At 42.5% G+C, this 12,753-nt stretch overlaps 1 protein-coding gene across 1 annotated transcript in view; it reads left to right on the top strand.

Annotated features, from left to right (window-relative positions):
• Positions 1-12,753, top strand: part of CACNA2D3 (calcium voltage-gated channel auxiliary subunit alpha2delta 3) — a gene marked incomplete at its 5' end in the record, with an annotated part of 613,685 nt that overhangs the window by 493,504 nt on the left and 107,428 nt on the right. Inside the window, 5 exons of the mRNA XM_083353347.1 lie at positions 216-287; positions 491-552; positions 3,118-3,185; positions 4,550-4,595; positions 4,734-4,831. Of these exons, the coding sequence (XP_083209473.1) occupies positions 216-287; positions 491-552; positions 3,118-3,185; positions 4,550-4,595; positions 4,734-4,831 (346 nt within the window). The remainder of the gene's footprint in view (positions 1-215; positions 288-490; positions 553-3,117; positions 3,186-4,549; positions 4,596-4,733; positions 4,832-12,753) is intronic.

Here is a 12,753-nt window from a genome sequence, read left to right as displayed (position 1 = left end):
AAAGCGCTAATATGTGATATAGGTAATCCCTTCCAACCTGATGACGTCCAGATTATTACAATATTTTATAATCTATTTTTCAACATGATTCTTTTAGAAACTCTTGGACTAAATACATATATTTATAATGACAGATATATAGAGAAAAACAAGATGTTGTCTTAATTATTTTCTTTAAATTTCTTTTTATAATTTCCTCCTTTTTTCTATTTAAGCTTCGAAATGCAATGGTGAATCGGAAAACAGGAAAATTCTCCATGGAAGTGAAGAAAACAGTGGACAAAGGGGTATTTTATATAGGCAATTCTTTTACAACAAAATTTAAACACAGACTTGTTTACTTGTGTTTATTAGATGTAGATAGATTTCAAACGTCTGCATATCTCTCTGTTACACTATTATTAATCGTGCCTTAGATTACATGTTTGCTTTTTTTATTCAAACCTGACGAACTTTTCATATTAAACTTTTTTTCCTCTCTTGAATCTAGAAGCGAGTGTTGGTGATGACAAATGACTACTATTATACAGATATCAAGGGGACCCCTTTCAGGTAAAGCAGCTCACGATAAATGGAATATTTCATCGGGCTTATTGCAATTGCATTTCTACAAGCCTCGTGAGCTCATTAAAAGCTCATCAGAAGAGGCTAACAATAAAATGTCCCTGAATGATGCTGAAAAGAGCAAGGGAAATAGCTTTCCAATGTGCTTTTTTAAGTTTTTTTCAGAGATGAAAAATTTATGAAAGATAAATTGCCTGGACATATCCCAGACCTGTCATTCAGAAGGCACCCCAATCTGTGCTCTTCAGCTGAATTTTCCCTGCCATTAATGAAAATGTGCACAGCTTTTTGTACAGGGCTAAAAGAAATGCATTTGTATGCATTTGTATGCCTTTGTATGTAGATTAGCTGTGGCTAACAGAATGTTACTAATACACACTTCTAGGACAATGGAACATTCGTTGTAAATCTGTAGTCCGCATCATTATCTATAGGCAGTTCCTTTTGCTTCAGTCACACATACTCAAAGGCTCAGAGAGTCATGCACACACTCAGAAATGTAATTCATTTGTTATAAGCAATTACATGAAGCATAAACACATCTTGTGGTCAAAGAAGGAAGAATGACTGCAGTGTTTCACTAAAATGTTTCCCATCCACAAAATAATTAAACAATATCCAGACTAGTAACACTGATCCAATGATGCAACGTTTAGTGATCTTAGATGCACTAGCAAATAAAATGATTAGAATTTATTTATATAGAGCTTAGTTCTACATATTCATGGAATGTCTGTTCCAGTAATTGAACCACAAATCAAATCCAAAGCACGACACAGTCCATATGCAGTTCTTTTTTAGTGTAATTCTGCCTTTAGTGAGCAGGCTGGAGTTCATTTCTGGCTGTGACACTGACAGGCACCAAAGACTGTCTACTTGTGTAATAAACCAGCACCGCTCAACCAGACATTAGAGCTCAACCATATGCACCAATCGGATTAGTCAGATGGTAGGACTAATGCCAAGAGGACCATATTAACTGTCATGGTTCCGATAGATAGAACCGAATAAATCATAACTCTGAGGCTTGAATCTTCCTCAAAGCACATGTTGATTGATACAAAATATTGACACAGTCACAAGTGAAACCAAGTCTGAAATTTCCTCCAAAGAGTTACACTATTACAAATTAAAAGTTCCCCCCTAGTTCTATGCAATAACTATGCAACCCATTAGAGCAGTTTGGCAGGCTTTCTGACAGAATGTCCAACCCTCTTCTCCTAAGAAAGAGAATGATCTTTGTTCCCACAGGACACAATATTGTTTGGACTAACAAAGATACTTCATCTGCCCTCCCTTTTGTGTGGCAACCTAGAACAAGCAAGATGGCTGCAGCCAGTTTTGTTGTAGAGTTGACACTAACTTACACTGGAGACAAGGCTACATTGTTTAGGCAAAGTCCATAGGAGGCCTTAGTAGTCCATCAGGAGAACATAGCCCAAAATCTAAAACTCCTTTACTACTTGAGGAGATTCCCTAAGGCCAAAATCTAAAACTCCTTTACTACCTGAGCAGATTCCCTAAGCTATCATTTTGGAAGCTTTCTGTATGAAGCAGTTGCATAGAAACTGAAGGTTCTTCTTTCAGTTCAAACATTAATTCTCATGATGCTTTGTGGCTGCCATCCAACAAGGTAGATATTTATGAAATTGATGTGAGTCCAGATGCAGAAAACTGCTGAACCGCCAGTATAGTTTCTTCTCTTTTCTCTTCTTTGTCAGTTCTCCTCTGTCAAGTGTTTAACTTTCTCATATTGTCTTAGTTTGATAGCAGTACATTCCACGCATAACTTTTGCAGCATATCCCCAGACTGAAGAATTTGCTGAACATTACTTACATAAAATTGGTATCCAGTTCACAAATTGGATCAGATTCCAAAGTGCAAGCAATGTGCTTTTACTCTATTGCTGTCTTCTAGTCACCTGTGCTACAGTTAAATCAGTACTTTCAAAAATGTAAGAAACATTTTTAAAAAGGCATAATTATTGCAGCCTTCCATAGGGCTGCCATTAGTATTTTATGGGAAAGAACCTCAAGGCAATACTGTTTCCATCACAAAGATATTAAGCAAGGTTAACATATGTAACCAAGAAATTACGCCAAGTGTGTCATTAAGCTCCGATTTTCACATTCTTGGATTTCCTTGCTCTCAGCAGCTCTGCTAGCTCTTATACTATCAGCAAGGATTATTTTCTATACAGATGATTTTCATTTGTAGAAAATGGCCTCCTCCTCTACAAGCCTATGGGCAGATTCTACTCTTGGCTGAACAAAACTGACCTTGGTAAGTGTTCATTTTTGCTTGCCAGAGAGAGCAGGGGTTATTGCACCCCTTAATAAATATACACAGTCCGTTGCTGCTGGCACAACAAACATAAAATGGCATCAAAGTGGCTGGTTGGGCAAGACATACAACCACCAAGGTCTTGGAAACAAAACAAAATTGTTTCTAGAGCAGGAATTAAAACCTTAGGGAGTAATTATCTTTTCCTGTATTTTCTAGCTTTGTTTATGCCACAGTTTTTATGGTCTGCTTTTTGTTTATCTGCACAGTTTAGGTGTGGCTCTGTCTAGAGGACATGGCAAATATTTTTTCAGAGGGAATGTGACAATAGAAGAAGGTAATACTTTATTGCACTCAATTAGATTCCCATAAACCATGCTATTGTGCTGATAATAATGAACCCCGGGTATACTAATCACCCAATAGGTTTAGTATATACACTTAGTATATATTTGACATCTGTGTCCATGAATATATATTTATGTGCAAATGGGAAAAATGCTTTCAGTGTGAGTATTTGTATTTTCTTGGCAATAATACCACAAGGGTTTTCAGCTGCCTTTTTCTGAAATACCCCTTTGACTTCCCAGTCTAGCATGCAGCTCAAACGTTTCCCATTAGATTACTAATGGAGTCCATTTCAGGTTCCTTACTTTTATGTTTTGGAATTGCACATAAATGCTCGCTGATAAAAACCTATGATGTTAATAATACTAGGACTGAAGCATGGATTTTTATCCTTAGACAAGAAGAAAAGCTTTCATTCTCCTGTGGTCATGATGTTTTGAAATCTGTACCTACTGTGGGTGCAAAAATCATTCATTTACCCCTGGTGTCTCAAATTAAAGACAATCCAATAGCAAGTGATGAGAAAGACAAGCTTCTTGGTATACAGGAAAACCATTTCCACTCCTTGTAAAGAGAACTAGATTAGACCATGGGAAGGGCAATTTTCCATGCTACTCTTGGTAGCTTTTGTGACATTTATAAATTCCCCAAAGCCCCACTCACAATTGATGCTCTGCCAAAAGTGATTCTGCTGCCATTACTATTAGGATTCTGGTTTGTCTTTAGATTGTACAAATGTTTCCATTTTTTTTCAACGAACCAGCTCTCGATAGCTGTTTTCCAACTGTTAGAACATCCAGATCTCTGATCCTTCCTTATTATTAACAGTATTAACAAATCAGGGTTGCCTTTCTTTTAGTTTGCATTCTGAGGTGGAATAAAATGAGGTAAAATAGCAACCTGGAAAAAAAATCAAACTTGGCAGATTGTTTATCCCTAACTATTTAGTTAATCCTAAGCAAAAAAAGAGCATTAAGTACACAAAATGACAGAAGCTAGGCAGTTGCAAGACACCTGCATAATCTGTATTGTTCCCCTGATTTTATGTGGCAATAGCTGCTTCAATCTTTAAATAAAAGATAGGAGAACATTAGGAGGGAAAGCCACAAAAAGGCAAAGAGAAGAAGACAGGAGTGGAAAACTGAAATAGATGAACCAGAATTTCCTACATATTTGTGAGTCATATTTGTGATAGAAGAATGACATACCATCATTCATTAAGGCATATTGAGGGAGTTTTTGTTGTATTTTTCAAGAAGGAAGACTTTTTGACTTCTATGAATGTTATTCAAAGATTGAACTAGTGCTGTTGTGTGCCTCACAGTGACTCTTTGTCATTTATTCTTCTTTTAGGATTACATGATTTAGAACAGCCTGATGTCTCTTTGGCAGATGAATGGTAAATCTGCATGCAATTGGCTTGTGATGTTCTTTCTGTCTGTACTTGGTGTGCCCAGTCCCCACTTATGGAAAGACAAAAGGAGATCAGGCATACTAACATTTGTTACTGTTATTTTTAACCACATATTGTCCTCAGGTCATATTGCAACACAGACCTGCATCCGGAACACCGCCAAATGACTCAACTGAAGGCAATTAAAAACTACCTCACAGGGAAAGAGTCATTGCTTCCTTGTGAGTATATTACTGATCACAATTAAATTCAGATGAATCTAGAAAGTTCCTCAAATAAATATATTGTGTTTGCTTTTTTAAAGAAAGATTCATTTTTATTTTTAATGGAATAAGGCATCCAGGACAAACAATATAGCTCCTGTATCTTTAAGTTCTGCCTGCCTTTATCTATGGAGATTCTCAGTCATCCAGATAATGGTTGTCCCAAAGGTGCTTTTTCAAAAGAAAGCTGGACTTTCTTTGTTTTTCCTTTTTTTATTAAAGAGTTTTACAGAAACAAAATTTTACAATACATCCCCAAATTCCCCCCTCCCCAAACCACCCCACTTTCCCCCCCCCACTTCCCAGAGCTAAATACAGGGTTATAGTTATAATAATCATATTATAAATAAGGATTATCCATAATATAAAATTAACCAAGTTCATAATGTGCTTTAACTCCCCTTTAACAAAGATACATACAAAATACTAAGACTAAAATCAATAACAATATCCCTCTAAAATCTACTCATAAGCTAAATGGAACTTTTTAGTCCCATATTTATTCTGAATGTAATCTATCCATCTCCTCCAAACTGAAATATATCTTTCCTGTGAATGATCCTTCAAATAAGCAGAAATCTTAGACATTTCTGCAAGATTCGAAACTTTAAACACCCATTCTTCTATAGTAGGCAAACTATCCTTCTTCCAATATTGTCCCACCAGTAACCGTGCTGCTATCATATTCAACATCAAATTGGTTTCTTTAACATCACAATCTACAACAATACCCAATATAAACAATTGCAGAGAAAACTTTATCTTTCCCTTAAAAATCTTTTGAATGTTCCACCAAATTTTAATCCAAAAAGCTTTTATATTTCTACAAGTCCACCACATATGAAAATAGGTGGCTTCTAAACTACCACATCTCCAACATTTTTTTATTGAAAAGTTTTAAAATACAGTTTTCCTTTAAAAACCCCCCTTCCCCCTCCCTGTACCCCCCCTACCTCCCCCCAACCTCCCTCCCTCCCCCCTCCCTCCACCCCCCCTCCCCCCCCGACTTCCCAGAGCTAAATACAAGGTATATATATATAAAAAGGCAATCATAAACAACCATATACTAACAACTATAAGTTCTAAAATCCATCACTCTCTAGCTTACATAGGATAAAACACACCTTAACAATATTAAATATATATAAAAAACTAAAATAAAAAAAGAAAGAAAAACGAAAGAAGACTTATTCGAATGCTACATAAAACTTCTTAACCCTATACTTGTTCTGGATAAACTCAATCCATTTTCTCCATTCCATAATATAACGTTCTTGCGAATGATCTTTCAAATAGGCCGAAATCTTCGCCATCTCTGCCAGGTCGGAAACCTTTAAAGTCCACTCTTCTATGGTCGGCACCTCCTCTTTCTTCCAATATTGGCCTATCAAAAGTCTTGCCGCCTTAATTAAGTTCAACATCAGCTTGGTGTCCACAACTGTAGCGTCTGCAATTATTCCCAGCAAAAAAAGTTGCGGACAAAACTTTATCCTCTGTTTAAAAATCTTCTGCATATTCCACCAGATTTTTATCCAAAAAGCCTTAACCTTCTTACATGTCCACCATATGTGAAAATATGTTGCATCTTCATCACTACACCTCCAACATTTAGGCTGATAATTCGGATACATACTTGCAAGCTTTTTAGGATCTAAATGCCATCTATAAAACATTTTGTAAAAGTTCTCTCTTAGATTTTGAGCTTGAGTAAATTTTACGTTCCTCACCCAAATCTTTTCCCACATGTCCATTGAAGTAGCCGAAGGACCACTCGGGACGACAGGCTAGTAACAACAGATTTATTTAAGAGCAAAGGCAAACATAGAATAACTGTCCGGCTTTTATAGCCGGCAGCTGGTAGTGAGAACCAATCAGCGGTGTCCGTTTTGGCGCCCTGTCAGGCAGGGACCAATCCGCGTCGTCTTTTGTTGACAGCTCCGGCTTCCGCGTGTCTTGGTGTTTTGACAGCCGCGAGCTGTCAGTGGTTGCGCCTGCGCTGTATGGTGGATGCTTTGACAGCTCAGGCTTCTTCGTAGTCCGGCGTTTGACAGCCGCGAGCTGTCAGTGGTGGCGCCTGCGCGGTGCGGGGAACTTTGACAGCTGTCAAAGTTCCCGCGTGTTTTCTTGTCAGGCTGCTTTAGTTTATACGCTTGCTGCTGCCGTATTATTTGAACATTTAACATATATACATCTCTCTCAGGGGATTGTTTACGTATATAACACACCCCTTACCCCTCCCCTGGTGCGTTTCCATCTTCTTGGATGTTTGAACCTGCCCACTGATAGTCTTTTAGGTAGGTGGGTGGTCTCCGATTCCTGTTTGAGCGGCGAAGGGGTGGAGGGTGGTGAGGTTCCGGGTCTTCGTTTTGGTGTTCTTCTTCCTGGTTTGGAATAGGCAGCATTTCCGGTGGGAGCTGTATGCTGGCATTGGTTGGTTGCCCAGAATTGTGTGGTGGTTGTCTGGGTCTGAGCTGATCAATATGGCGGCGTATGTTGCCCTGTGCTTGCGTAGCTATAAGGTATGAGATGGGCCCTGTTTGTTTTATTACTGTTCCTTGGACCCACTTGTTTTTATCTGTGTATGATCGTGCCCAAATCAATTGTCCTGGGTTGAGTGTGCGGGTAGGGTGGGGGTGTGGTTCTTTTTCTGGATACGTGTCAGGGTGCAGTCTGTCCAGACGTGTTATTAGCCTTCTCCCCCATCTTAATTCTGCTGGTGATTTGCCGGTCGTAGAGCATGGTGTTGTGTGTTGTGCTAAGAGGAACTGGCTGAGGCGCCTCTGCCAGTTTCCTTTAACGAATTTTTTTAATGCTTCTTTCGTGGATCGTACCATAATTTCAGCCATTCCGTTTGACGAAGGGTGGAACGGCGCCGACGTGACCAGCCTAATACAATTCTTCATAGCGAAGATCTGAAATTCACGAGAGGTGAATTGAGGCCCGTTGTCAGAAACTATGGTGTCAGGTAAGCCGTGCGTAGCGAATATTTTTCGTAAAGCTTGAATAGTGGCTTGGGACGTTATTGTTCTAAGGGGGGTGACTTCCAGCCATTTTGAGTGGCTGTCTACTACAATTAAGAAACTTTGGCCTTGGATGGGTCCCGCAAAATCTACATGTATACGTGACCAAGGGTTTCTTGTTGTCTCCCATTTATGGATTGGAGCCTGGGGTGGTTCATTCCTGGTCTCTTGACAGGTATAACACCCACCTACGTACTTTTCTATTTGCTTATCTATGCCTGGCCACCACACATAACTTCTAGCCATCGCCTTCATTTTTACAATTCCAGGGTGTCCTTCGTGTAAAATTTGTAATGTTTGGTCTATGTTCCTCTCTGGTATGATGACCCTATTTCCCCACAGCAGGCATCCTCTATGTGTTGAGATCTCATTTTTTCTGTTATAATAAGGTTGGAATTGAGGTTGTGGATTTTGAGCTGGCCAACCTGTTGTGGCCCATTTGAGGATTCTGGCAAGTATTTTATCTTTGGCAGAATTATTAGCTATGATGTTTGCAGTCAGGGGGCATTCTGGAAGTTGGGAGATTGCTAAAATCTGGCTGGCTGGGGCTGGGTCTGGGTCCCTGGTTTGTATGGGCAGTCTGCTGAGGCAGTCAGCATGACCCAATTCTTTACCTGGTTTATGTATTAGTTGATAGGAATAGGCTGCTAAGAAGGTTGACCATCTTAGCATTCTCGGGGAGAGAATTTGTGGAGTAGTTTTGTTCCACGTGAATATGCCTAGCAGGGGTTTGTGATCTGTAATTATAGTAAATGGTCTTCCATACAGGTAATCGTGAAATTTTTTGACCCCTGCTACTATTGCTAGGGCTTCCCTGTCGATTTGGGCGTAGTTTCTTTCAGCTTTGGTTAGAGTGCGTGAATAGAAGGCTATGGGTCTTTGTGTGCCGTCCTTGAATATGTGACTTAAGACAGCCCCGATTCCATAGGGAGAGGCATCGCAAGCGATGCATATTGGGGTGTCCTCCCTGAAAAGGGTGATAGTTGAACTGTGACAGATAATCTTTTTTAATGATTGGAAGCTACTCTCGTGTTCTTTGGTCCAGGACCAAGTTGTACCCTTGTCTAGGAGTCTGTGCAGAGGCTCCGCAATAGTGGCCTTATGGGGGATGAAGGCATGGTAAAAATGTAACAATCCTAAAAAGGATTGCAGCTCTTGCTTATTCCTAGGACTGGGTGCGGTTTGAATAGCCTGTAGTTTTTCTGAGGTGGGGTGGATGCCCTGGCTATCTATTTTGTACCCTAGGAATTCAGTGGATGTGACTCCAATAGAGCACTTTTCCCGCTTAAGTTTGAGGCCGGCTTCTCTGAGCCGGCTTAGCACAGCTGACAGCCTGTCAGCTAAGTTCGCTTCGTTTTCTCCGGCGATGAGAACATCGTCGAAGTAGGGGCAGACCCCGGGTATTCCTTTCAGGGTCTTCTCCATGATACCCTGAAATATACCCGGGGCCGCCGATATGCCAAATTGGAGCCTCTTTACCTTAAAGGCACCGCGGTGGGTGACAATTGTCTGGGCCTCCGCAGTGTCCTCAGTGACAGGTAGCTGTAAGTACGCCTGAGCGAGATCGAGCTTGGCGAAAAGGGTGCCCGAGCGGATGGAAGCAAATACGTCCCTTACCGCTGGCACCGGGTAGGCATGGGGGCTGAGGGCTAAGTTGACTGTCGCCTTATAATCGGCGCACAGTCTCACTTCCCCATTAGGTTTGATTGGGGTGACGATAGGGGTCTCCCAGGTTCCCCCTTCTGTGGGCTCAAGCACCCCTAGTCCTACGAGGCGATCAAGTTCGTTTTCGATTTTTTCCTTAAGGGCAAAAGGTACCCTCCTGGCTCTTATCTTAACTGGTTGGATTGCAGGGTCTAACTGTAAGGAGATGGGGGGACCCGTGTATTTCCCTAAAGTGCCATCGAAAACGTCGGCGAATTTATCGCAAACGGCTTCTAGGCTGGGTGTTAGGATGGTGTTAACCCCAGTTAAGGCGATACCTAATGGACTGAACCAGTTTAGTCCTATCAAATCGGTGCGGTTCCCTGGTGTGACTAAAACCTCCAGGGGCCCCTTGAACCCCTTGTACTGCACTACGACCTTGGCTTTTCCTTCCACCGGAATGGGGGTTTTCTGGAAGTCAGCTAGGTGTACCTGAGTTTGTTTCAGGGGGATTTGTCCTCGGCCCTTCTGACAGATCTCCTGATAGGTTGTTAGAGAAATTAAGGAAACTGCCGACCCGGAATCTACTTCCATGTGGCAGGGCACCCCCTGAATCCTGACCCAGATCTTAACCTTGGAGCTTATGCTGTTTACCCTGTCCACAATCTCTACCAGGGGCCCTGGGTGGGGTTCTCTGCTGGCCTGGGCAGCTGGCCTACCTGGGGGGTTTGCCTCCACCTCATTGATGTTGTCCCGGCCCTTGCTGCGGCACACCGGCTTGATGTGGCCGGTCTTCCCGCAATTGTGGCATTTCGCGTTCCTAAAACGGCAACCTCCTCGGGCATGATTGCCCCCGCAGCTGGCACAGGCGGCTCGTTGCTCGTAACGCGGTGGCGGTGGAGGGTTCCTGGCTCCCCGGCGGTCCGACGTCTTTCCCCTTCTCGGCTGTCGGTGCTCCATTCGGCGTTGTAGGGCTTCTCCGTCGGTGAAATCTACCGACTCTCCGCTGTCGCTGAAGGCTGCGCTTTCCTGGTAGACGGTCGCGGGGGTCTCTGGGGTCGTGTTGGTCGGCTTCTTCTTGTGGCTGTGTTCGTATGCCATGATCTCCCTGGTCAGCTCGGCCAGGTTCATGTCGGGTTTGGACGTCAGTTTTTTTTGTAGCTTCTCGTCCCTCAGACCGATCACCACCTGGTCTCTGATGCGGTCTTCCAGGTCGGGGAAGCAGCAGTTCCTTGCGGCATGCCTGACCCCGGCGATGAATTCGTTGGCGGGCTCGTCCTGCCGTTGTTTCTTTTGCGCGAATTGCACCCGCCAATATAGTTCTGATCGAGCCGGCATGTAGTATTTGCTCAGCTGGTCCACCAAGTCCGCGTAGGAGACTTCAGTGATGGGCACTGGGCTGAACAACCCGACGGCTGCATCGTACACCGGGGGCCCGCTGATGTACAGCAGAGCGGCGGCCTTTGCTCGGTCGTCAGTGATCTTACTGACGAGGAGGAATCCCTCGACTTGGCCGAGGTGTGATTGCCATCTCTCGGGATGGCGGGTATCAAACTCCCTCACACGGCCGAAGTTTGCCATGTCGTCCGGTCCTGGGTTGCTCCGATGGAAGTTAAAACTTCCGTGACAGCTCTTGCCGGGAACTCCCTTCCTCGGCCGTGACTTCAGCTCCGGAGCGATCCCACCTTCGTCGCCAGTGAAGTAGCCGAAGGACCACTCGGGACGACAGGCTAGTAACAACAGATTTATTTAAGAGCAAAGGCAAACATAGAATAACTGTCCGGCTTTTATAGCCGGCAGCTGGTAGTGAGAACCAATCAGCGGTGTCCGTTTTGGCGCCCTGTCAGGCAGGGACCAATCCGCGTCGTCTTTTGTTGACAGCTCCGGCTTCCGCGTGTCTTGGTGTTTTGACAGCCGCGAGCTGTCAGTGGTTGCGCCTGCGCTGTATGGTGGATGCTTTGACAGCTCAGGCTTCTTCGTAGTCCGGCGTTTGACAGCCGCGAGCTGTCAGTGGTGGCGCCTGCGCGGTGCGGGGAACTTTGACAGCTGTCAAAGTTCCCGCGTGTTTTCTTGTCAGGCTGCTTTAGTTTATACGCTTGCTGCTGCCGTATTATTTGAACATTTAACATATATACATCTCTCTCAGGGGATTGTTTACGTATATAACACACCCCTTACCCCTCCCCTGGTGCGTTTCCATCTTCTTGGATGTTTGAACCTGCCATCTATAAAACATTTTGTAAAAGTTCTCTCTTAGATTTTGAGCTTGAGTAAATTTTACGTTCCTCACCCAAATCTTTTCCCACATGTCCATTGTAATAACTTCCTGAATGTTTTGGGCCCATTTAATCATACAATCCTTAACAAGCTCTGTTTCCGAGTCAATCTCTATCAATGCAAGATATATCCGTTTAATATGTGCTGGTCCCTGATTTCTAATCTGCTTTATCAAATTTTCATCAGTCATTGTAAATCCATTTTTCTGGTCTTCTTTCCACCTGGCCTGTAATTGAATATATTGAAACCAAGTTTGAACAACCTTCTCTTCTCGCAAGAGGCTATATGATTTCAAACACCAAACGTTCCTTTCCAAGCTTAAAATTTCCTTGTACGTAGTCACATCATGTTTGAAACCAGCATGTATATTTTCTATTGCGTGTTTTGGAATTGCCCACAATGGTATCTTGCTGCTTAGCTTATGTCTATACTTCTTCCAAACTCTCAGCAATGCCTGTCTTAAAATATGCATCCTAAACACAGTATCTACCTTCTTATCATACAACAAATATGCATGCCAGCCAAACAACAAATCATGGCCCTCAAGATTTAATAACCTCAATTGCGTCAAATTAATCCAATCGCTTATTCCTACTAATGCAGCAGCTTCATAATATAATTTAAAATTAGGCAGTTTAAGGCCACCTCTCTCACGAGTATCCTGCATAATCTTAAGTTTAACTCGTGGCTTTTTCCCTGCCCACACAAATTTATTGATACCACGCTGCCATTCCTCCAAGTTGGAATCTTTCTTAAGAATCGGTATCATTTGAAACAAAAATAAAAATTTGGGCAGGACATTCATTTTCACTGCTGCAATCCGTCCCAACAAAGACAGTTGCAATTTTTGCCAACTCTCCAGTTCTTTTTGAATCTTCCCCCATAGTTTTTCATAATTATTTTTATATAGCTTTGTATTAGAGGGCGACAAAATCACCC

The sequence above is a fragment of the Vipera ursinii genome, assembly GCF_947247035.1.
Source record: "Vipera ursinii genome assembly, chromosome: 2".
Classification (NCBI taxonomy): Eukaryota; Metazoa; Chordata; class Lepidosauria; order Squamata; family Viperidae; genus Vipera; species Vipera ursinii.
The sequence above is the reverse complement of the archived record's forward strand: the minus strand, read 5'-3'. Positions and strand labels throughout refer to the sequence as shown.